The 25,740-nt window shown below is 43.6% G+C and overlaps 2 protein-coding genes across 8 annotated transcripts; both read right to left on the reverse strand.

Moving 5' to 3' along the window:
* Window positions 1–762: 762 nt before the first annotated feature.
* Window positions 763–17,717, reverse strand: LOC105020085 (TSC22 domain family protein 1). 6 transcript variants are annotated; one of them, XM_010886779.3, is made up of 3 exons: window positions 17,422–17,717; window positions 4,469–4,520; window positions 763–3,225 (listed from the first exon to the last, which is right to left on the reverse strand). In XM_010886779.3, the coding sequence occupies exons 1-3, from the start codon at window positions 17,451–17,453 to the stop codon at window positions 2,965–2,967; spliced, it is 345 nt and encodes a 114-aa protein (XP_010885081.1). In that variant the 5' UTR covers window positions 17,454–17,717; the 3' UTR covers window positions 763–2,964. The 6 variants fall into 6 exon arrangements, 4 of the variants coding, with proteins under 4 accessions (XP_010885081.1, XP_010885078.2, XP_010885080.1 ...); XM_010886776.3 differs by lacking the exon at window positions 17,422–17,717 and adding an exon at window positions 15,087–17,415; XM_010886778.3 differs by lacking the exon at window positions 17,422–17,717 and adding an exon at window positions 9,816–10,455.
* A 1,263-nt stretch (window positions 17,718–18,980) lies between these two features.
* On the reverse strand, window positions 18,981–24,892 carry nufip1 (nuclear FMR1 interacting protein 1). Of its 2 annotated transcripts, XM_010886775.2 has the most exons (11): window positions 24,844–24,892; window positions 24,490–24,609; window positions 23,839–23,918; window positions 23,224–23,328; window positions 23,018–23,080; window positions 22,267–22,343; window positions 21,588–21,680; window positions 21,246–21,430; window positions 20,634–20,759; window positions 20,210–20,454; window positions 18,981–20,072 (listed from the first exon to the last, which is right to left on the reverse strand). In XM_010886775.2, exons 1-11 carry the CDS (start codon window positions 24,875–24,877, stop codon window positions 19,473–19,475), a joined length of 1,728 nt encoding a protein of 575 aa, XP_010885077.2. In that variant the 5' UTR covers window positions 24,878–24,892; the 3' UTR covers window positions 18,981–19,472. The 2 variants fall into 2 exon arrangements, with proteins under 2 accessions (XP_010885077.2, XP_034145422.1); XM_034289531.1 differs by having other exon boundaries at window positions 24,490–24,882.
* Between the last annotated feature and the right edge of the window lie 848 nt (window positions 24,893–25,740).

The raw sequence follows: 25,740 nt of genomic DNA on the forward strand, positions 1-25,740 counted from the left end.
ATTTTCAGAAATTCCTATGCTTTATTTGACAGGAAAGTGGGGAACGATGGAATGTGTTAGCTTAAACCTATGCTGCAGCAGTCTTGGTGAACCGAAAACAGCGCGTTGACCGCTGGACCAATCTATGGACAAATATTTAAATAAATAAACATGGTTGCAAGTAAAGTTTTTTTTTTATGTCAATTTAGTTCCGATGTTGTCATCAATTTTAATCAATAAAATTGTGACGATGGACGTAATGTGTGGTGGCGGACACCAGTAGACAAACCCGCCAAGTTGTCCACTCCTGGCAGCGCGCGCCGGAATTCCCAGTAGACACACGTGAACAGAGGGCGGGACCAGCAAGGAACTGGGGCACGAGGGCCGGTCACACAATAACCAATCAGAGACCACAACGTAATTTACATATATCACACACCTCTTCACCAGACCGTCATTACGTCTTCAAACGTGTATCTTTGAGGCCACGCCTCCTTTTAGGGACAACAAACCACTAAAAGAATTCCGAGAGATGCTTTCGTAGTTCTTACTTAGGAGAAGCTAATCCAGAGTATCCGTTAGATTTTACACCACTGAGATAAATATTGATGTATTTAAAACTATGCGTTCTCAGGCATTAATACTGACGTGTAAGAAACATGCGTTTGCTGTAGTTTCTCATTCATGCTGCAGTCACAGTCAAGGCTAGGGGAACTCCACTGTCACCTAACAGTTCTAAATAATTATCACATGCAATGATATTAAAAAAAACACAAAAGTCTGCAACATTTCAATTTTCCATTTTATTGGAAGTGCAACTGTGTTGTGCAATTATAAGGTAACGTGTTGTGTGCTGAGAAACATGCACAAAATTTACTTAAACACATTCTCCTTAACCTAGCTTTAATTAAATGTTTATATCCCACTTAAAACCCAGTGTGTGGCATATAGGATTAGAGACAGCTTGTTGGGCCATTGTTCAGTCCTTGTGTTGTGAGCTCACTGCACACCAAAGTCAATTCAATGTCTAGGTTTGATTCAAATGTAATTAATTTGTCAACCAATATAAATTCAACATTTAATCAACAACAAAATGATCCTTTTTATTGGATTAAGTTAAAGCTTGGGTAAAAAGTTTCCCTTATTTCCTTTAAGTTCATTACTTTTTTCTAATCCAAGGGTCTCCCTGAAACCATGTAATTTTTCCCGGTTTACATCGTAATGGGTGTGGCTTCAACAGCTGACAGTGTGGCGAGCTGCATGTTCATGTAAATGTTTTCACCAGTCGCACACTGACTGGAAAAGAAGCAACCCTGCCTCAGTAGAGAATAGTTAACTCTCCCACCAACACACTGATAAACTGATGAACATTTATGTATTACAGTAAGTTGTCATGTCTGTCTCTCACAGATGGGTGGCTGTTGTACGAAGACACAAACAGGGACCAGGAGACAAGAAAGTGACAAGAAATCATAATGAAATGATAAGCGCTAGCAATGACACATTCTTACTTGTTCTCACTACTGTGAGCTCAACCTTTCAACTTTACCAGCCGCCCAGACAAGAGAACAAGCTACTCAGCTATATAAGACTGACCACATTAGGCAGATCTCAACGTGCGTCAAAACCAGGTACACAGTCTGTTGTTTGACTACAAATGTTTTATCATTCCACATCTACGACTTTTGCTATTTATAAAATGTTTGTGCCATCAAAAACCCTGGTGCTGCTGCTGACAACGCACAATGAATCATTCACACGGTGCCTGTTGTAATGGAAGACAAGGCTCCGCCCCCGGGTGAAATGCCTTGTTTTTAGGGAGAACCAAAACCCAATCAGTTTCCCACATTGAATCAAGGTCATAGGTTTTTCTTTTTTTAATTTACTTGGAGACCAATTTGATTCAACCAGTGTGTACTGAGAGGGAGAGTAGTCTGCAGAACCAGCCTGTAAAACCAGCCTGTAGAACCAGCCTGTAATGGCCCCGACCAGTGACACCACAGTCCATGCTTGAGGGAAACAGGCTGTGATTGGTTTGTATAGGAATGTGTTTAAACCTAGAAAGTCAAATCCTTTTTTTAATCTCCATTCACATTGAAACATAAATATTTGTACAAAGACCACTAGAATCAATTACAACAACACCAAATAAACACACCACAGTTGTCTTCAGGCCCTCCCGCCAAAAATACATGTATATTTTATCTATCATTACATGATGCATCAATGTCTAAGGGAGAAGAAAAGATGGAGCAGATAGGAGAAAATGGCAGGAGAGGATAGAGGACACTGAGTGAGAAATAACTCAGAGACGTCTAATGTATGTACCATCCTTCACCTCCCACTCCCCCTAAACAAATCCTCTCACAGAACATAGACAAAAAGGGCTGTGAGAACATTGATTCTAAAAGAAAACAAGATGTTCTCTACTCCCCATAACAGATGGGGTCTTCCCTTTCCTAAACAGGCCCCATAAATAATACGTTTCTTTGTCAACGATTACGGACAAAGTGCTTCTTTGATTCAACTTGCAGCTAGGAAATAAAACAAAATAACTATATGTAAAGTGGGGAAGAGTTGGCCATGGCACAATTTCAAGAATCCCTGCAGAGATCTCCTCAGTGAGTGCATCAGTTGTGGATGTAAGATGGTTGTCACTGTCAGTCTGTCTCCATGACAATTGTCAGTCCATTCTGTTTTCTAAAATGATTGTCTGAAGCACAACGAGCGGCAAGGACACCTGACACATGAGTGTCTTTCATTGTCTTATTGTCAGTTAAATAAATGTGCAAAACGTACTCTCTATTTCCGTAGTGTGCTCTCCTTGACTGTGGCATAGTGGTTCTTTGCGATGCATGAGGTCAGTTCACAGTAATGTAATGTTAGTCCCCCCCCTCCTGCGAATGTCCTCCCATGGCCTGGCCCGGTAGGGGTCAGGGCAGGGGTATCGGTGGTGGATCAGGCAGGCCTGGGAGCTCTAGAGCTCTAAGCGGAGGTCCCAGAGCTCTGTGAGGATGGCAGGACCTGAGGCTGAGAGTTGGAGGAGCCTGCTGTCCCTGTTGGGGAGGCAGCACTGGGGTGGACCTGAGCCTGGAACTGGGCCAGCTGCTCTGGGCTGGCCAGGGTCTTCAGGAGGAGGTTCTCCTGCTCCAACTGGGAGTTCCTCTCTATCAGGTCCTTGATCTGTTCCTTCAAAACCTCTACCTCTTCCCTCACTGCATACATCAGGTGGCTCTTCACCAGGTCCTGAAATAGGTGGAGGAAAAAGAAAGTGGAGGAGGGAGAGTTTGATGAAAGCAGAGCACGAGGTGGAAGGGGAGATGCATGTATTTGGGTTAATTTCCTTTCCGCAGCATTTAACAGTTCAGAATCAAATAGCATACAGCATACAATAAACAAACATAACATATGCTTAAGATTTGTTTTTTTTCAAATATGTACATTCATGCATTAAATCCACGTGAGAATTTCATTTTCTTTATTATCATTAGCACCCGAAGCCATTCTAATCATCCTAAACAAAATAATGAAATCCACAATGACAGATGTAACTCAACTTATACAATCTGATCATAAAATATAAGTACAAGACAGCCAAGTAATAATAATTTCCAACATCAGAAAGCTACGTTCTGCGCAGGCATTTCCCAGTCAACCGTTAAGCATGTTAACGGTTTTGGGGTGGAAGCATTCAGCTTGGTGCATTTTTTCTGTGGCAGAAACGTGTTCTTCCCGGGCCACACCCCTTTATAGTATGAGCGCAGGAGAACAAAATGTTCCGCGTCGGGAGGGAGGAGCCAAAAGACAGTTATTTATACCAGCGTGGAGAGAAGACCCGCAGCTTGCCTAGCAACACCTGAGAGCGACCCAAATTCAATCAGAACACGGGAAATTCAGAGCCAGTTGCAATCCTTACATTGTTTTTTTTGTCGGGATGTATTCAACGGGTTTTATTACCAACTATTTTCTCTCAACCAGTAAAATCAGATGTACCAAAACATCAATTACGCTCGAGTACTCTGAATACATCCTATATTAAGTTAAATTAATAAGTCTAATGCACGATTGACTAAACTCAGTTATTAAAAATACTACAACGGAACGTCGTGAAAGATCTCTATAGCAATTAACAAGGCACATGTCCCGAGCAGTGGCCCTTAAATCACCATAAACGTTGCCTAGGGCAGGTGCACAAACGCTCCATATTTACAGAAATAATATATAATCAAATGAATAATGTACTGTGAAATTAAAGTATATTTATATAAATGAAGTATAAAGTATTTCCTTTGTTCGCAGCATGTCCTACTTGATGCTGGTTAGGTTACATAACTACGTTGGCAGAATGTAGGCCTATTGATTATACACGTAAATCAGAGACAGTTGTTTTGATGCAAATAAATATCAATCGTCTGCTGATTATATTATTACATGCATTATAATAGATTAATTAACGAATAATATTTTTAATAGAACGATATAAACTTACCATTGCTTGTTCTATTTTATTGTCGATGGCCACCAAACTGGCACCAGAAGAGCTGAAATGCAAACACACAAACACGAATACAGCAAAGCTTTAAAACTATAAAACATTTAATCATTCAAACATTATGTTGTATATGCCGATCCTGCTGGGTTTACAGATGCTTGAAATTCTTGAAAATATAGGTAGGTCATATTATGAACTTCTGCGTTGCATTAAACATTTTTCACCAACTATTAGGATAAACCAGAGAACAGACCAATTCAATGAATGGCCCATTACTGGGCTATCAGGTTATCGTTCTTGAGGTATAACTAACCATTGGTTGACGGGATATCACTGCCAATTTCAAATAAAGATCCCATAAGGTTTATAAAGCCTTTACAGTCAACATGACGCAGAGAAGTTCAACACTGCCGAGTTATGAAACCCTCAACCCTGGCAGGGCATTCTACAGACCACACCATGAGCACATTAACGCATATTAACATGATTATATGAAGCTCACATAAGTCAATACATAAGCTATTTAAAACAATGACACACTGAAACCCAATCAAGCGTTAAACCGCAATGTTCCCATTCATTCGATCACATCTTACACATTGGAACACTACAGGTATAACTAGAAAACGACTGAATTAATGGAAACACTTTTGAAAACGCGTAGAAAACATTACCTATTGTCAAGCTTGAGTGTGTTAGTCTCTTTACCAAACACCGACGACAGAAAAGATATAGAAATATTCCTCAGCTGACAAACGCCAAGGTCCATCGCCACTGTATAACATTGGGAATTCATTCTATTTCGTCCATTAACACAAAAAGACAATACGTCAAAAGTACAAAAATGTCGAGTGGGATAAATTCAACAACACAATTGGCAAAATGTCTTTTCTCTGGGAGATGCAAGCTCGCTACCGGGGTAAGCCCTGCACAGGCACCCGCGCCGCACATAAAATAAACGCAGCTACTGGTTTAGCGGTGAATCTGCAGAACCCCATCCCAGCTGCATAAATTATGCAAAGCACACCCCCTGTTAAGGCTGCCATTGGCTGAGAGCCGTTTCATTGAATATTGAATTGCGCAGCTTCAAATACACATCGAATACATTCACCAATAGTTGAGCGGTATAAAAACATTCCCACAATATAATAATAATTTAAAAAAACGATTGTCGACTGGAACTTCAGACTTATTCATATTATAAACAAACATACGATCAGAATTTGAACGGTGTTAAATTAAGCCATAAAAACAAATGGATACATTTTGAAACAACATGGCCATTAGATTTGGTAGCTGATGCTTAGCAGGGTGAAGGAGACCCAACGCCGCGGCAGGTGTTTGATGTGACAGCGCTGTGAACTGTCCGGTGTAAAAACACCGCCGCTGTAGTTTACACACAAAACCAAGAGGTAAGCCTGTGTTGCCAAATTTGATACTAAGTTTACTGCCCAATCAAATTCTATTTTTGGTATAGGGCCTACCCCCGATTTATAAATCAACTTGCCCCATCTGGCTATACTTTACAGTTCGTGTGGATTTTTTTTTTGTGTGGGTTGATTAATAGATATTATTGTATGGCAGACATAGAATTTGGGTGTGTAGTGAAACCATTTGTCAACACTGTCGTCAACAGTGAAGTGAACTGGACACCAAAAACCGTTTTGCCTTTTGATAAAACTTTTAACTGTCACCGACTTAGAATATATGCTTGTGAATTACAGTTGTGTTCAGTTGGGAGGCTGGGATTGACATACTTTCATTTTTATATCTTCCTTTGAGGCCCTTGTGCGTCTTGTTTTTATATATAGACTAAGAGCGTTCATTTCTGTATCACTTGCTTACTGTATTTTCCATGTGCGTAATACAAAATAGGGTTACAGCAGTGGTAACCTACGCTACTGACACATGCTCACTAAACATCACGTAGCCACGAGCTGGCCACGCAAACATCAGTTAAACAATTCAGTCTCATCCACAGAAATAGATGTGAAAAATAAAAACAATTTCAGCTATTAAAGCCGGAATCATTCATTTTTCTAGGCGCACCGATTGCATGGTCAAACACGCAAGCAACACGGATCCATTGAAGATCCCTGATATAAATCATAATCAAATGTTAGTAGAACAAACGTAGATCAAAATACAAAAGGTAGGTGCTGTACTAATTACATTTCCTCATCTCTAATACACAATCAACAAACTACCAAGAGCCGTGATAACATTAATCTTCTTATTGTCAGTTATCTGCTGGACGGGTGGCTCGGGTGATCACTGATTGGTTGACTGAACACAGAGGACATTTTGAACACAGTGCTATATAATCAGGATGCTTCACATGATTCGGTCTGACGTAAATGTAAACACTAGGTTGTAGTCTACACATCAGATGTGAAGCAAGTTTTATTTACAAAGCTGCTTTTTGTTAGTAATGGTGAGTTCTTTCCCTACAGGATGGCGTAGGTGTATATTAGTCACAAAACCAGAGAAAATATTTATGCAAGTAGACTGCTGACTGGCCAAATTATCTCCCTGGACTGCTAATTGGCCAGGTCATCATTGCCCGAGACTGCTGATTGGCCAGGTCATTGTTCCCTGGACTGGTGATTGGCCAGGTTATTGTTCCCTGGACTGCTGATTGGCAACTTTGTTCCTTGGATGGATGGCTGCCAAGTTCCCCAAGAGGATGACATCACCCTCCTGAGTGTTCTTCCAACTGTTGTTTTTTTTTTGGGGGGGGGGGGGGGGGGGGGGGGTTGAATACTTTTTCTACCATATAAACTTTGGCCATGAACACAATAACAGAATATTAGTAAAAGTCAACATTATACAGGCTAACAGAATATTACATTTTAAAAGTCAAATCTTCAGCTGGCAGTCATCTTTATGTGACCCCAAACCCTTCTCAAAACAAATGAACTCCAATCAATCAAAATGAAGATCAGACATGGAGGTTGTTACATGTAGAAGGGGGCAAAGCACTGCTCTCTGTTCAACAGGCAAGAATGTGATAGCTCTCATTTTATCTTCTAAACCAGAGATTCTTTTGTCAGACACCCTTCTCAAATGTCAATCACAATGTTTGTGTATCTGATTTGTTCGTTAATGGATATTAAATTAGTAATATGACTATCACATAGAAACATCGAAGGTACTAAAGCATCGGACAATGTTAATCGCCTTTATGTATTAAGTACACTGACAACTTGGTGTAAAGGTGCTGCTAATGATTCAAGGACAGAATACACAAAATCTACCCAAGTGGATAATTATATACAACACCACCGTAAGAATACAGGGTGGGGCAAAATGACCAGTAAAAGTGTGACATTCGTTTAAAAACCTAAGCTTTTCGTGTGTATGGACACTTTGAATATTTTACACCAGTTCATGAAACTTGGGAGCAACACTTTCCACCACCAACCATATATTATTTTCCTAGTCTTAATGAGAATGATCTTGCGTTGCATCAGGTCACATAGGCCTGAAAGCTTCAAGACAAGTTAATGAAGTGACCAAAACATGAGCGGAAGACAAGGGATTTTCCAGACCTTGTACTTATTCTAGAGTTAATTCCCTTCTACTCATTTAACGGCCATCCCTGTGGCAGTTCAACTGACATAATGGCACGAGAAATGATCTGATTCGTGTAGAGACCAATAGGTAGAAAAATCTAAATGAAGCTGGCTTTGTTAATGCAACCTTTCAGATTCAACACACTCATCAGGACTACTTCAACTCTGAGTAAGACTACATCAGCATTACCCCGGGTGTGGTCAAATAGTTAATAACAGTAGACTTCATGGAAAGGGCCTAATAAGCATATTATTGATTAATGTAACGTAATCAATCTAAAAGTCAGTGTTTCCAAACTACGGTCCTAGTGTAGCCCTGAAAGCACACATTTAAAATGTTTTCCCCAACACAGTTGATTGAACTCATAGATGGCTTGATTAGCAGACACTGTGAATCAGGTGTTAGCTGAGGGCTGCAGAAAAATGGTATTCTGTTGGAAGTAAATGGAGGGCTGCAGTTAGGGAACATTGATCGAAGACAGTGGCTCCCAACCCTTTTCAGTTACTGTACCACCAATAGAATGTTGCTTTGCTCTCAGCACCCCGGCAGTACCCCCTTATGGTAATTTTACTAGTAAACCTATAGCATCACGGGTGTTCAATTAACCCCTGTTGATAGGCCAAGAACCCTTGAGGAACCTAGTGCCCCTGGTTGGGAACCAACGATCTAAGCGGGTAGAGGCGAGGCGAGTTGGGTCGAGCCGGTACCATGCAGTGGAAAAGCGCCAGAAGAGGCAAAGTAGCTACCACATGGATTAAAAAAACCCAGGAAAAATGGTAAAAGAGCTTTCTGGTTAAAGGACATTGGTCCGTTTGATGGTGTCAGAAAAAAATATCACTGACTTCTCAGACTTCATGATAAACCAGGAAAGATTTAGGTCCTAACCATAACCCTATCCTAACCATTAGTTAGTGGATAGTCATATCAGCATATTATTTCTGACAATACATTTTGTTGACAATATCACAATATTATTTTTGAACTTGTTGGCTATACCTGCACCAACTCTTCACAGATTTTAGATCTACAAAACCAGCCAAATAGTTTTTAGCATTTTAATTTCCATGTCTGGTGAGAATGTGTTATCTAAAGCCAATCACAACCCTGATGCAGACATGATCAGCATTATGTTAGGAACATCAAAGTGCAGTTTCAGTGTGTTGGGTTGTACAGGGACCTATGCTAACCAGAAAAAAATTAGACACACAAAAAAAAAAATTTACACTGAAAACTAGCTAGCTAGAATTGGAGGTTTTGGTGAGGTAATACAGGGGCCCTTTGGAGCCCTGTTATCGGTTGGCTATTGTAGACCATGACTAAGGACTGGGTTTTGTTGAACAGCAGTAGTCAACACTCATGGACTCCCAGCCTCCCCACATAAGCAAACCAAATACAACCTGTCAGCTAACCAGGTTCTGGTACAATATATTTTGTAAATAAAACAACCACTTGAGGCCATCGAAACCGTACCACCATCATGGAAACGGTACCACCCCTGGTATTGCAAGCTTTGGGTCGGGGGACTGGCTTCCTGACACCAATGATAATACTGCTGTGCTAACTTCCTGCTTAATGATGTGAAGGAATGCAAACCAGAAGTGGTCAGAGCTGTACGAAAAGCTTAGTTATGAAAAAAAGAAAATATTATACAAAAAAAAAAACGTTCCAATATTCCAGTAGAACAACAGAAATGAAAAAAGGGACATTTATTGAAAGTGCTAAAGATATGATCCCAAACCAGACATTTAAAGCAGCAACAGCTAGTTACCTGTTCAGATGCTGTTGTAGTTCCCAGAAGACCACATTGAGAGTCATGTTGTCCCTAACCCTGCACCCAGTCCAGATCAAGCTCTCTCATGAACACTGTTCCCTTTGCAGGCTTGAGACCCACACCCCTCGACACAAGACCCAAATCTTCTACAATTCCTCACAGAGCCAGGGAACAATAGGAATGATGGTGTGTGATGTGTGTGTGAGCGTGCGCGTACACACGTCTATGTATTCTTAAAATTACCCTACTGAGTGGTCTCTGTGCCTGTATCATACATACTAGCAGGCGATTGGACAGTAAAGCCATGATGTCACCGTATCTGCTGATCATGTGACCTGTTGTTATGTAAACTGTCAGACGAGATTACGGGATTCAGCCAATGAGATTATCTGCTTTCAGCCACACACCCTGTCAACAAGGTTAAGCTCTGCCCGTCCTCTCTCTCTCTTTACCATGATACGTCCAACCTCGATCTGATTAACCAAACAATCTTTTGAGGTTCACTCAGATGCTTCAGAAAGTATTCTGTAAGACCCATGTGATTCCTGGTCCTACATCTCAGGCATGTTTCTCATATCTAGAGGTTTCAAAATCTTGTCTCCTGCTTCTGAACGCACCCTTTGTTTATTGTCAGAGAGGGGGGAGAGGAAGAGAGAAAAGAAAGGAGGGGGAGAAGATGAGTGGAGGAGAGAGGGGAAAGAAAGGGGAGAAGAGGAGAAAAGGGGAGGAGAGGGGAGAGGAAGAGGAGAGAACAGAAGAAGACTGGAGAAGAGGACAGGGGGATGGGAAAAGAGAGGTATGATGTGTTGTGAACACCAGAGATGATTGCGGAGTCTGCACAGGCATTTAAATGATGGTTACCAAAAGTTTAAGAAATGGTTGACAAGCGTCTTAAGCAGAGAATACAGCACAGGAATGTTCTCGCCTTATTCCACCTCCCCATTATGTGAGGGTGGCAAAAGCATAGCGTTTTTGAAAGTGGAGGTGTGAGGGTTTTAAATACAAATATTATTTGATGACAACTGATTCTCCTTTGGACGTTTTTCAGTCAAAGGCATGAACACGAATGAACGAACGATCACACACACACACACACACACAAAGCAGCAGTTCTCTGGAGCGTAAGTGAATTTGTCTCTGCTCTGCACGCAACATTACATAACACAGCAGAGCACTATAAGACCATGGAGTGGTACTAACCCTGGACAGTCAGTACACAACACAGCAGAGCACTATAAGACCATGGAGTGGTACTAACCCTGGACAGTCAGTACACAACACAGCACTATAAGACCATGGAGTGGTACTAACCCCGGACAGTCAGTACACAACACAGCACTATAAGACCATGGAGTGGTACTAACCCTGGACAGTCAGTACACAACACAGCACTATAAGACCATGGAGTGGTACTAACCCCGGACAGTCAGTACACAACACAGCACTATAAGACCATGGAGTGGTACTAACCCTGGACAGTCAGTACACAACATAGCACTAAAACCTAGAAGGGCCACAGTGACTGTTTGGGAAACTACCAGAGGGACTGGAACTGAAGGCATGATGCTTTCAAATCCAACAGGTTGCAGAAAGACTGAGCACCAGACCAGCTCTGTGCCGAAGAGCCAGGGCTTCCCTCCTGTGGACAGGCTTAGAAACTACAGCTGCGAGCTCACAGCTGTAGAAGCATTCCACTATCAATAGTAGCCTAATTTCCATGAATTCCTCCAGTGATTTGTTCACATCAAGAAAGTTTGTGAAAGAAAAAAAAATTGCCATCTGCAGGGTTTACATTTAACTGGGCTGTGTCAATAAAATCATGTAAATAACATCACCACAACAAGAAAAACAAAAACAACCGTATATAAATATAGACAAACAAGGCCAGTCCAATCATGTCACCACCCAAAACAGTGGTGTCAAATCTATGTGCCGCAGGGGCAACATTCCATTGACTACAAGAATCGGACAGGTTTAGTTCCCAGCACCAGATTGACAACTTTCTATTTCCTCCGTTTAATCTTAATTTCTGTGATGAATTTAATGACACACAATTGATTTGAATGCTACTGCGAGTCTATCTGATATGCAATGCTAGTAGAAAACAGCTCATCTTTAGGTCTACATACAGAGTACAGAGGCATCCCATTACCCTGTGTGTTCTAGTGGAGTCCATGGCTCCACCGGTCAGGGCTGTTTTGGCGGCAAAAGGGGGTTCCTACACAATATTTTGCAGGTGGTAATAATGTTATGGCTGATCACACACACCGACCCGTCAAGGCATGGACTCCACTAGACCTCTGAAGGTGTGTTGTGGTATCTGGTAACAAGGTGTTAAGCAGCAGTTCCTTTAAGTCCTGTTAGTTGCGAGGTTTGGCCTCCATGGATCAGACCTGTTTGTCCAGCAAATCCCACAGATGATCGATTGGACTGAGATCTGGGGAATTTGGAGTCCAAGTCAACACCTTGAACTCGTTGTTGTGATCCTCAAACCATTCCTGAACCATTTCTGCTTTGTGGCAGGGCACATTATCCTGCTGAAAGAGACCAGTGCCATCAGGGAATCCTGTTGCTATGAAAGGGTGCACATGGTCTGCAACAATGCTCAGGTAGGTGGTACATGTCAAAGTAACATGAATGGCAGGACCCAAGGTTTCCCAGCAGAACATTGCCCGAAGCATCACACTGCCTCCACCAGCTTGCCTCCTTCCCATAGTGCATCCTGGTACCATGTGTTTTCCAAGTAAGTGATGCACACGCACCCAGCCATCCACATGATGTAAAAGGAAACGTGATTCATCAGACCAGGCCACCTTCTTCCATTATTCTCCTGTCAGTCAGTGGTCATGTTATGGCTGATCGGCGCGCGCGCGCACACACACACACACACACACACACACACACACACACACACACACACACACACACACACACACACACACACACACACACACACACACACACACACACACACACACACACACACACACACACACACACACACACACACACACACACACACACACACACACACACACACACACACACCAGGGGTGTCAAACCGGTTCCACAGAGGGCAGAGTGTCTGCAGGTTTTTGGGTTTTCCTATAAATTGGTTCCCAGTTCAGACCTAAACAACCAGATGAGGTTTGAAACTAACCAATTAGTGACCTAATTAATCAATCAAGTACAAGATGAGAGTGAAACCCTGCAGACACAAAGCCCTCCACGGAACCGGTTTGACAACTTGGCCTAGACGTTAGAGACTTCATAAAATGACAGACCTCCAAAATGTGATAGTGACCTCATCCAAATGACAGTGTGGTGCCAGGCCCTGTTCACGGCTCAGTTAACTAGGAATCACACAGTGGTCAGGTACGGCACAGCCTCCAGCCGATCATCCTCACATAGAGTTGAGGAGAAATTACAATCCTTTCACAACACCATTTCTGTAATCAGTGAAAATGGTTTCATCCTAGTCTTATTGACTTCTGCCTTGTTCAGTCTCATGGTAAGCTTGTCTTGGCTTGTCCAGCACATCATGGTTAGTCAAAAACATTGGGTTATACATTTCACCCAAGTTAATTCTTTTGGTCCCTCCGGCCAGTTTGAGTCATAGTCACATCCATAATTCTGCAATTTCCTCTAAATTAACTAAAACCCACAGAAGTCCTGAGAGGGTAAAATATGAGGACAATGACCGGATCACACGAATTTCAGAGTCACATGGAAAATAGAACAGTACCCTCAATACCAGGAAGCATTTTATTTTTATTTTGTTTCTATACTTCAAAAGGTTTATTTCAAGTCAAACAATGACATCGAGGGTAAAGTGTAGATTTTAAACTTTTATTTTTAAGCATTTCTAACGTTCAGAAATGACCACACTCATTATCTGTGCCAGGTACCAAAGGTATTGAGATTGATTATTATTACGACCATAAAAAGCACCCATGGTTAACATGTGGTAGCATTTTCTTTGCAAGCAATAATTGGCAAAGGATTGTCAGTTTCTAATTGGTGAAAATAATTTGTACACCCAAATGCCCTAATACAAAAGCAAAAAATGTAACCTTTCGCCTCATAGTAATTGTTTTCAAATCAAACTATAAATATAGCCTAATTAACATGATATCATTGCCAGGTTCCCTTTCAAGCCACCAGTTGTTTGGAGGACAGGTGGTCCTGGGTGATTCAGCACTTCTAACTGGGTCAATAATGTAAGACTGTGTCACAGTTTCCACTGTTGACATGAGAAAGCTTTGGGCAGCAACTGGCAGGCGTCGGTTTTCTGTCACAATTATCGGTTCCTTGGTTATTACATCATTTTTTTACAGTAAAAAAATAAAAGACTCCATGTCTGCTTAGATTTGTGTGAAATAAAACAAATATCAAAAAAAGCTATGGGTTATATATTTATATGGTATGACTACGTCCTGTGGTCTAAAACCAGTTCCTACAGAAGATGAAAAACCAAGCCAGAAAGAAAGTCTTGATGCGACAGGTAGCCTAAAAGTGAAGCAGGGGGCTGGTAACAGAAAGGTGGTTGCTTTTCATCTGACCATCTGAACAAGACACTTAAACCTACTTGCTTCAGGGACATCATCTGGGCTGGAACCATATTAACAAAGTCAGAATCCATTCCTTAAAACACAGAATAAATCCCAAAGATCATAAAGAAACAGTTGTGATTTTCTACATCTAAAGTATTAAGAGCTGTTTGTCTCAAATAAAACAAAACTGCAACAGTTTAACGAAAACAAAGTTCCTGCCCACCTGGCCGTTCCTGCCCACCTGGCCTTTCCTGCCCACCTGGTCTCCCCTGTCTCTGTCCACCTGGTTGCACAGCTGAATTTAATGACCCACTGGCCATCAGAACATGTTAAAACATTGATGTGGCCCATAAAGGTCATGTAGTGTTTTATCTTCACCCACCACAGCCAGAAGAGGACCAGCCATCCTCAGTCTGGTTCCTCTCTAGCTTTCTTCCTGGACTCTACTAGGGAGGTTTTCATAGCCGCTTAGTATCAATATCTTGTTTCTGGCGGGTATCTGTATACATAAAGTTTAATAAAATAAATGTGATTGATCATCAAGTGTAACTACACTTTATATAAAGTCAGATACAAAAGTTTGACTCATCAAATATAAATAGAATATTTTTTGAGCGAGAGAAGCTGCTTTTTTTTCGTTTCAGTTACCCTTCAAAGCCGCACACATCAGGGTCGATCCCTCCCTCCCTCCCTCCCTCCCTCCCTCCCTCCTTACCTGTCCTCCTCCCCGTCTGCGGCCTGCGTCTTCAAACCTGCTGCAGCGGCCACTAAGGCACTGGCGTCTGCAGCCGTGCCCAGGGGACCCCCCGCGCCACCCCCGGCAGACCCCAGGCGGGGCAGCGCCAGCAGGGACTGGTGCTGGAACAGCAGCCTCTGGGCATCTTCCAGGCGGGACACAGCGTAGGGGGCCCCGCTGTGTCCCAGGCCGCTGAGACTGAGGGGCACCCCGTGGGTCAGCAGGGGCTGGAGGTCAGCACGGAGTGTGGTCACGAAGGGGCCGGAGGGGTTCTGGGGATGTGGGTGTTGCTGCGGGGCCGTGAGGTGGTGGCTCTGAAGCGGATGAGCGACAGCAGTCGGGCCCGGCGCGGAAACCCCCAGGGTGCCAGGAGGCAGGACCTGGGACTGGAGAGGAGCCGTAGGCTGGATGAAGTCTGGAGGCCGGCTGCCAGTGAGGCTCATCAGCCCAGCTTGGAGCTGTGGCGCTGGATAGCCTGTCTGGGCCTGGTCCACAGAAAAGGGCCCTGGCTGCGGACCAGCCTGACTCCCAGCCCCCCGGGCCGACTCCTGTGGGGCCCCAGGCGCTGTAACAGGGGGGAGAACGGTCCTCTGCTGCAGGGGAGGGTTAGCTTCCTGGGGGGGAAAGTCTTGTGGCAGGGGTGGCTGGTAGCCCTGCAGGGTCTGGGGTGCCACTGCTCCCATCTCCACGCCCCCATACTGGACAACACCGGGCACCACCGCACTCCCAGCTTCGATCTCCGGGCAGACCGGGCCAGGTGCAGGGTCGGGGGTCGGCGCGGCGGCCGGTACCTCCTTCTCATAGAACTCCGTGCACATCCACCGTCCCTTACGAAACGGCTCCAAGGTGGAGTCCAGCTTCACCACTCGGAAACGAGAGCCCGTAGCGGCGTGGGCCTGGGCGGCAGACGGCGTGGCCGGCGCCACTGCTACGGTCACCCCAGGCTGGGCGCTACCAGGGGTCCCTGCGCCTCCAGGGACTGCCCCTGGCCGGGTGGTAGTACTGTCTGTGGTACCTGCAGATGGAGGGACACCACAGGCGCCGCCTATGGATGACGCATCGACGCCCGGCCCAGCGGCAACGGTAGAAGACTTGGTCGTGATACTCTCCACCGCACCCTGCTCCATCTGGGTTGTGTTGGTTCCAGAAGCCCCAGCAGACATCCCCCCTGCCAAGGAGCCAGGAGAGGCTGATGCCCCCCTCCCGTGGAGAGTACGACCGGTCCCGTTCATTATGTTTCCAGGCGGAGGTGGGCCCTGAGGGTTCAGGGGTTCACAGGGAGGGGCCTGGGGGTGCAGGGGTTCATTGGGGGACGCTGCCCCCGGAGTCTCCACCCCGTGGAGGCTGTTCAGGGTCTCGTCCGAGGAGCTTCGCTCTGGGACACCGGTGTCGGTGGCCCGAGACACAGAAACGTCCAGCATCTCCGAAGAGGAGAGGTCCTCCGTGTGGGATTCATCCATGTCGTCATAACTCTCTGTGTCGTCGGCGATGCTGTTGTTGGTGCTAACCGAGATCTGGGCCGGGGTCACACTGGTGATCTGAAAGCCGCTTTTCTTTTTAACCTGGGCACCGGACGTTTGGGACTGGGGGGGGATGAGGCTCTGAGGATGGTGATGCAGCCCAGGGGAGGAGGACCTGGTCTGCATAGCTGACTGATAGTCATCCGTGGGAAGTGCATTAATGCTGCCTGGAGCAGACCCAGACGCAGAGCCACTACCTGTGGTGCTACTACCTCTCCTGTTCTGGAAAGACATCTTTCTAGCCGCGGAGGAATCTCCTGAAAAGTCCTGCTGATACATGTTTTCTGACCTACGCGAAACCGGTAACCGTAGCAAATTACTGGCTCGCTGTGTTGCTATTAACGCTAGATAGGTCGTAGGTAACTAGGCATAAATAATGTCTGTAATCAGAGGGTTGCTAACAGTTGGCTTACGGTCGCTAACACAATGTCAGCACGGTGGAAGTTATGGGCAAGTCCCACAATAAATCACAACAAATACGTGACGTCGTTATTTTCTTTTTTTCAGTTTCTGACATTAGTTTCCCCTGGTATTGCGTCTGATAAGCAGTCGAACCAACCAAGGTAGCCAGCTTTGCTAGCCTTGCTAGCTATGTTCGCTAGTTAGTTAGCAAGCAAGCTACCTAAAATGTAGGAAACGTAGAGGTGCTTTTTAAAACTAACAAACTTGGTAAAAGGTCTCGTAACAAGTCATTATACTTTGTAAATATAATATTCATATACAAGTGTCAGAAATATGACCTGTCGTACATGATAGCGCCACATTTAACACCAGAACATGTCGTAAGAAATCACCTCCATCGCTGACACCAGACGCCGAGTCTCATCTTCTATAGCTTGCTCTTAGACTGGCTGATAAACGGCTTGTTACTGAATTCAGTCCCTCGTCATTGGATACACGACATGAGTTTAGCACGTAACGTTAATCACCAAAATAAAAAGAAACATCGTAATCAGTCTCGGACGCATCCAGTACCATCCAACCGCTTGCTGTATCATCCTCAGTCTTGGCCACTTTGACAGACACCAGCTCGCTGTCAGGGACGAAGCGAGAAGAGCGAGGGCATGCGAACAGCTTCTGCGCATGCCCTCAAATGACAACGGGTCGTCTCCTTTACAGTAACCTATCAATAAATAAAACACTTAAGTTTTACCTAAGCAGTTGCCACTATGCACTTCGAAATGTACCAGGCTAAAACTTCAACGAGCAAGCATTATTTATATTAAACAGGTGCGGGCTAACAATAAAATGCTTGCTTGACCATTATTTAAAAATATAGGTATTTTCAGGAATGTATGTTTTTTCTCTGAAACTTTTCCTAACTGAGGAAGGCAAACGATCTTTTTACCTAAATTAAAGGTTACATTTATCTCATATTTCGACTTCAAGATCAAGCTGATAGAAAAAATCGTCACCTTTTGCCTCCGGGTGGGGCTTCCAACGCATTGGTTGACGGCAAAACAGAATATCTCATCAGAATGCAGCCAGAACGTATCAGAGACATGGGGAAGGAGTTTGTAACAGAGATCTTCTCATAACCACTAAAAAGGTCTAGGGTGAACATATTTTGACAGTTAGCTTCACAGGAGGTAATTCTGTCCTGACTGGTGCTTCCCACATCCGAGCGGGGGATGAGGGATAGCTTCCCTGTCTCTTCTTGTTACTTAAAATCATCTTTATCTAGAAGGTCCCACTGGTTAGTATTGTAAAAAAAATTAATCAATAAACTAACATGTATTAGTTGATATATAATAGGAACATGTAAGCATATAAAGAAGGGGATGAGAGGACATCTACCCAAGTATAAAACATATGTTATAGTATAAACACAATGTATAAAACATCTCCTGCAAATCTTGCACACACCAACCCACGGTCCATCTCTGTCAGACAACGTGTCACTTCGTGCCAGGAAACATTTGGGGTGTCTTGACTACAAACCAACGTAAGGTCTACAGGGATGAACCTACTCAGACTTGCCCAATAGAAACCCTTCTCTCCGTTACAAAATGTTTTCCATGGTTTGAACGACTCGCCACCCCTCCGGCTGATGGCCCACAGGATCCTGATCCACTCTGAAGGCACATTCCCTTCCCGTCACACCCCAGGTTCAGGTTCTCATGTCCCGCCCCAGCCCCAGGCATCCAGCTAATAGTGATCTAGCAGAACGATGAATAGGCAACGTCAGGAAGCATTGTGTTTGATGAACGGTAAGGATAGAGTATGGTTTTGACAGTGAATGCATTGAGGATGGATAAGAGACAGCCGGAAGGTATGAGAACCTTAACCAAGGGAAAGAAAGGTTATGAGAACATCAACCTATTGTATGATGTTATCAGGTTAGAGGGGGCTTTGAGGGATTTGGGTGGCAGAAAAGGGGACAGAAATGAAGGGCTACATATAAAAAAATTAGCTATAAACTTTATAGCTAGACCCAACAACAAATAGACAGGGCTCCAATCTGTTCCCCAACACTGCACACCAACCACTGTCACACATCACTCAATTTTGCTTTTAAAATTCCAACAAATGTAGCACAAAATAGTTTGATCATTTTTCGTGAGTCTAGTTCTCTCAGAGTCAAACTTCAAATATTAAGGAGAAAGGGTGTTCATGAAAAATACAATGTTGTTAGGGGTATTACCTCAGTGACATAACATAGCCATTTTATTTTTATGTTGGAAAACATTTGTGTAAAAATAAAACAAAACTACTGAGATATTTCATGTTTAGAGTAAAACATTACTACAGTTTAAGGAAGTGAATCATCACCAATGTCCATCCGGAACAGAGCTGAGGTAAAACTCTGGTTACAGTCTTTATGTCAGAATAACTAACTATTGTCTTAGATATCCCAGATTTCATCGTCATCATAGTTGGAGGTTTGAGAGATGTTCTTTTTAGGGTGACCATCTCCATCTTCAGAATTAACAGCCAAGTTGTTTGGGGTCACCTGGAGGGGATGTGACAGTGAACAGGCTGGTCCAGTCTGTGTTATCCCCTCCACTCCCTCCTGTTGGGTTGCAGGCTGCTCAGCCAAACTCCCCTGGACCTCAGGGTTATAGCTAGACTCACTCTGAGTCAAGGGGTAACAGTTCGTGGCAGCATCTGGCCTCTCCTTAGGACAGACGTCTTGACCTCCTAAAATGGCTGCTTCTGTAGACACTTGTAGGAGTCCGTTGGTACTTTCTAATGATGTCTTGACAAGGTCACCCACTTCATCTGGACCAACCACAAATGTTCCTGGAACTGGGTGACACAGATCGTCTGGTCTCCCTTCCTGTCTCTGGGAGTCGTGGTTGGGGTCAGTTGGGGTCACTTTTCTGCCCTCGATAACCTCCTGGCCATGAATTTCAGCATCCAGCCCAAAGAAGTTGTTCCGTACGATGTAGCGAACACACTGCAGAAGTACATTCCTCTCATGTCGGATATCTGGCGCCAGCAACTGTTCAGGGGTCATAGAGGGACATTGAGCAGTTAATTAAACCCAGGTTACTTAACTTAGATTCACAACACAACAATTGACAACCTCTTTTTTGCTTTCATACAACCACTTAAAATCGGTTTCTCCCAGTGTCTTACCATCTCAAGTAGAGTAGCACGTCGCTGTTGGTGGGAGGCAGTATTATTTTGTCTTCCTCTTCTACCTCCTCTTCCTCTGTCAGATCTATGAGAACCGGTGGCTGTGAGAACCGGTGATACCCTGGGGGCGTCGGGGTGCGGTCTCTTACTACCGGGGGAAACACTATACTGGGGCTTGGATGGCAAACCCTTCAGCATGGCGTGGTTCTCCTCCAGGATCTTACCGGCCCTGTGGATCGGGAGGGCTGCGACACACACAGTGTTATCAGTAATAAAACTATTTAATGAAAGGCTTTTCACAACTTTAACATATTATTTATGTCACAGTAGAACAACAACATGTTCAAAGTTCATTGGCAAAGGTTTAGCTTGTTGATGGTTTCCTTCATACAGTAAAAACAGGCAACCGATATTTAAAGCTCACCTTCTGGTTCACTGTCACTGTCGGTCACAGATCCATAACTGGCCATCAGTGATCCCAGCCCCGAGGTCATCTGTTTCGGGGCCACGGTCACGCCAGACCCACTGAGCTCCTCCTCTCTGTCAGAGTCTAAAGGGTTACAGTTAATCCACAGCTGACCTCCAGACTGAAACAGGCTGACCACCAGACTGAAACAGGCTGACCACCAGACTGAAACAGGCTGACCTCCAGACTGAAACAGGCTGACCTCCAGACTGAAACAGGCTGACCTCCAGACTGAAACAGGCTGACCTCCAGACTGAAACAGGCTGACCTCCAGACTGAAACAGGCTGACCTCCAGACTGAAACAGGCTGACCTCCAGACTGAAACAGGCTGACCTCCAGACTGAAACAGGCTGACCTCCAGACTGAAACAGGCTGACCTCCAGACTGAAACAGGCTGACCTCCAGACTGAAACAGGCTGACCTCCAGACTGAAACAGGCTGACCTCCAGACTGAAACAGGCTGACCTCCAGACTGAAACAGGCTGATTTGGTTTTGTCAGGGCATTATCCTCATGACAACGGCCCTGGCTACGTTGTCTCCAGCACGTCCTGTTGTGATGACCACTGACCTGGGTCACTGTTGACTAGAGCCCCTAAAGGGTCACCCTCCCTGGGGGGCTCAGTGAGGGGTGGGGGGTTCTCCAGAGGTTGGCCATGCTGTGGTGGTCTCTCTGACGGATGAGGGCCTGATCTGGACCACCTCCCTCTCTGGAATCTTCCACGTCGCTGGCCTCGACCTCGGCCCCTCATCCTCCTGACAACAGAACACACAACGTTCCAACGTGGCAACAGAAAGTGTTTTCCATGAGGAAACTTCATAAAGGTGCTAAAATCAGCCCATGAGGGTGAAGTGTTTATCATAAACACTGTCCTATTTGTGACTAGTAAATGTATGGAGAATTCACCCTTACCCAAACTGAGCCGTCTCTAGCACCTCACCACGCTCCTCCCTGGCATCCATCACTTTTCTCTTCTTTGCTACATTCATCAAGGTTGGGTAGTTCCTGAACAGAGCCACACACCAAGTAATTAATCAACCAGGAAAGCCTCCACTGTAAAACAATACTGTTACAATAGATGCAGCCTAATAAACCCATTGGTTGTGGTGGAGCTGTGTGGAGGTCAAGGCACTTCGAGTTTTTCAATACTGCACAGGAGAATACTGGGTGCAGCAGAGCTTTAGTGGTTGAAGATCCCACCTACAGCTCTTCACCAGACAGACCAGCTAAAGCTGTGAAAGAACTTGGCCAAAAACTATGAAATCCCTGCATTTCTTTCATTAAATTGTTTTGACATTTTTCTTTTAATCTTTTTAGGCATATATATTTTTATTATACTGGAACACAATGTATGCATTTCTTTAGCCATAAACATCTCAACCATCAAAAGAATACTGATCTAGAAGAATTGTACTTATATTGCTGCAGTGTTACAGCTCCACCTATTGAGCGCTTGTGGTAAAAGCTCACATTTCATATACAGAAGCAGATCAACGCCAAGCTAATAGTGCAATTACTCCAAGCGAATGAGGAAACAAAGGCATATTCAGATCAGAACTTAACTGTGTTTACAAACAACATCAGCACTTACCGGCGCCTTTCCTCTCTCCATTTAGAAATCTCCTCTGGAGTGTCCAGCTTAATCCTTCTGGCTCCTGGGGCATGGTTCTATTGAAGAGGATACAGAGAAGTTATGCGAATGTACAGTTCTATATGGGAGGAGTTAGGTGAATGTACAGTTCTGTATGGGAGGAGTTAGGTGAATGTACGGTCCTATATGGGAGGAGTTATATGGGTCTATATGAGCATTAGTATTTATTAGGATCCCCTGGCTATGCTGTAGCTAATCTACTGAGGATCAAAACAGAAATAACAACTTGCACAGTAAAAAATATATATATATACACTAGAGGCTGACTGGCCTACATAAAACACAATACAAATGTCTGTCTCTCAATATTTCCTGTCCTGCTGCAAGATGTTATTTTAGCTAGTGTTGTTGTTAACTTGAGTCAGGCGTGGAGGCAGAATGCTTTGGGATCTGTATGATTCTACATGGGAGGAGTAATGATAATGTTCTATGAGGGAGGGCTTAAGAACATACGGTTCTGTACATCTGACATTTCAGCCATTGAGCAGATACTCTCATCCAGAAGACTTATAGGAGAAATCAGATTTTTGTCCAACTCTCATCCAGAAGACTTATAGGAGAAATCAGATTTTTGTCCAACTCTCATCCAGAAGACTTATAGGAGATGGAACCATGTGGATGAAGGGGAGAAGTTGTAAAGCTGAAAAAGGTAAAGGAAAACCATGGCAAACACCTGACTGGTTCTACTCACATTTTTCCAGTGAATATTGACCAGCTTCTCGTGAGCAGTGAAGCTGCAGTCTTCCACTGAACACTATAAAACAGAAACCTGTTTCACTAGGTGCAATCACACAACGCTTTGCCTGCTCTACTAAAGGCAGACAAACAGAAGGCTATGTTTTAGAAAGCTGAGATTCCCTAAACCACACATTAAATTAGAATCATTCCATGAGTTACCTTGACATGTTGAGAAACATGCTCATCATACTTGTCTTGATTTTTGAACCCTCTGTCACAGGTGTCACAGAAGTGGGAGAATTCTGGTTCTTTCTTCTTCTGCTGCTGTAACCCCCCGAAAAAACAATCTTACGTAAGACAGATTTGCCATATCGGAGAGTGTTACGCTTCACAGGAAACGACATCTCTCCTCCCATTTAAGAAATACAGCAGGCATTCTTGTATTGCATCCATGCTCCTGTTCACCAACATATTTACCACAAGTCAAAAGTCTACACACCCTTTTTCACCATCAATATGATCTTGTAACCAACACCATTTCAGTAAAACAAAACAAAAGCTTTTCTTAGTTTTTGTTTGGATTACAGCAATAAATATAGTTTGGATTGGTTTCTATTAACTTATCTGAATGTTGTAATTTATTCTAATGTTCTCTGCAAAGGATTTCAAACACAATCAAGTTGTGAGACGATCTATGTACACAATTCATTAGATTTCCCTCGCAGTTTGTCTTGATTTCAGCCTAAAAATAAACAAGAACTTGATGTTGAATAAGGGTGTGTGAACTTACTATATTCACTGTATGTCAAAGATACAGGGACCAGGTTTGGTTACCTTCTTCCAACTGTTGTTGGGGGCACCAAAGTCTTGCCTTCCGCCTTGATAACCACGTTGTCCACGGTGGAAATGCTGCCCTGTGACCCCGAGATGTTTCAGTGTTATGAGATGTTCTAAACTAGCTGACCTGACTGACCTTTTCGAATCATTGATAATTAGTTGACAAGGGAAATAAAGGGTGTTTTAACATGGAATTGATCAAACTCATGGAACAACTGGGCCCAACTCCTGGCTGCAGATTGGTCTTCACCAATCTGACCCTGTTCCAATAATAACGCAGGATTAAAGCTCTTTCAAGTACATTTTTGACCAAGCTTAAACTACAGACCTACATTATAAAAAGTTAAGCTAGGCAAATTACTAAAAAAGTTTTGCAACTAGAGGAACGCGTTTGCGTTTGACATAATTGATGATCGAGACAATATTTACACGTTTCTGTCGGACAATATTTAACATACGAACGTCCCGTATCGTTTGGGAAACAAACAAGGAAGTCGTCAGAATAAAGAAACTCCCGAACTACAGACCTCGACAGGCAAAAAAAAATACAGTTTATTTAACTGTTAGTCCAAATGAGGCACATGCTACAAGAAAGGGAGTATGTAAGTATGTCAACAGTAGTATTCGCCTGAACATTAGGCTACATACCATATGAGCCTCTGGGTCGACCTGGTCCGGCGCCGCCATGCCAGTTTTCCACCTGGCCGTTGTAGCCCCATGAATCGGATGGTGGTTCGTACCAGTTCCACATGCTGGGCTGGAAGTTACCTGGAGGTGGATGGAACGATGGTGGTCTTACCATTGCACTGGGAGGACAACTGAAGTCCGGCGGAGGGTAGCTTCCAAAATCACTCATGATGTAGATTGCGTCTCTGTCTCAATATAGAGTGTTGCGTTGATTAAATGTGTGCTTTTTAACGTAATTAGTTTCGCCTAACAAGTTAGCTACAATACATGCATCTCTGATGTATTTCTCTGCTCCAGTTCGCATGTGCAACTCACGTGTTCCGCCAAACTGAACGTCATTTCCGCTCATTTACACCAGCGGACTGATTCAATATATTTGATTTTCGAATTCTACGATATTTTTTGACGGGGGACACATTAAACGGATGGAATACCCAGTGTACTTGTATAATATACATCTTACATTTTATTGCTTATATATGGGCCATTCCGCCGAATCGGTGTCCCCAAGCCATTATGCATAAATATGCGTGTATCTATTTAATACAATATTTTATTAAGCGAAGTGTCCAGATTGTCCTAATTGCAATTTGATGATACATCATGTAAATCCTTAATAAAAACTGCCTAGAACACTAGATTTTAGCCCGTCCCCACACTCTAACACTACACTTCACCTTGAAATATTGTGATTTTGTTTGTATTATTGTGTGACTCTCTTTCCAATTTAGACATAAAAAACGATTTCTCATTGGAAAGTCATAATATGTTAGCTAAAATAAATAAGTGTCATGTCCCCAGATTTTCACTCAGTCCTGTTACCCTGACACATTCCCCCTTATAAAAATGTGGGACTTTCCACAAGTCACATGAGCAACAGGAAGTAGCATAATTTGACCATTAATTCTCACACGCTTTTTTTTTTTTCCTGTATTTTATTATCATATTATAAGTATGACTGAGAACGTCAATCTCACTGTTTGGTCCTGTTACCTACATTATTTCTTAGATGTTTTTTTTATTTAAAGATAGTTTTGGTAAATCACTAAAAGGTGCTAAGGATTCTCATGATACTCTCATTGATTCCACGTGGCTACATTTCATGTATTTGCGAATGTTATGCTAAAAGCTCTGTCCTGTTACTTTCAGTGCTGTTCCTCATATGAAGGGTAACAGAACTGAATAAAAGTAACCGGAGTGAGAAGTTTGAAT

The sequence above is a fragment of the Esox lucius genome, chromosome 22, assembly GCF_011004845.1.
Source record: "Esox lucius isolate fEsoLuc1 chromosome 22, fEsoLuc1.pri, whole genome shotgun sequence".
Classification (NCBI taxonomy): Eukaryota; Metazoa; Chordata; class Actinopteri; order Esociformes; family Esocidae; genus Esox; species Esox lucius.

Bases quoted from the DNA above. Each gene is read 5' to 3' on its own strand.
- LOC105020085 (XM_010886776.3), bottom strand. From the start codon at position 16,906: ATGTATCAGCAGGACTTTTCAGGAGATTCCTCCGCGGCTAGAAAGATG. The intron at 4,521-15,086 runs GTAAGGAGGGAG...TTTGCATTTCAG, and splicing joins GCAGACGGGGAGGAGGACAG to CTCTTCTGGTGCCAGTTTGG. The intron at 3,226-4,468 runs GTAAGTTTATAT...CACCTATTTCAG, and splicing joins ATAAAATAGAACAAGCAATG to GACCTGGTGAAGAGCCACCT.
- nufip1 (XM_034289531.1), bottom strand. From the start codon at position 24,697: ATGAGTGATTTTGGAAGCTACCCTCCGCCGGACTTCAGTTGTCCTCCC. The intron at 23,919-24,489 runs GTATGTAGCCTA...TCGGGGTCACAG, and splicing joins TCGACCCAGAGGCTCATATG to GGCAGCATTTCCACCGTGGA. The intron at 20,760-21,245 runs GTCAGTGGTCAT...GTAACCCTTTAG, and splicing joins TCTAGTCAACAGTGACCCAG to ACTCTGACAGAGAGGAGGAG.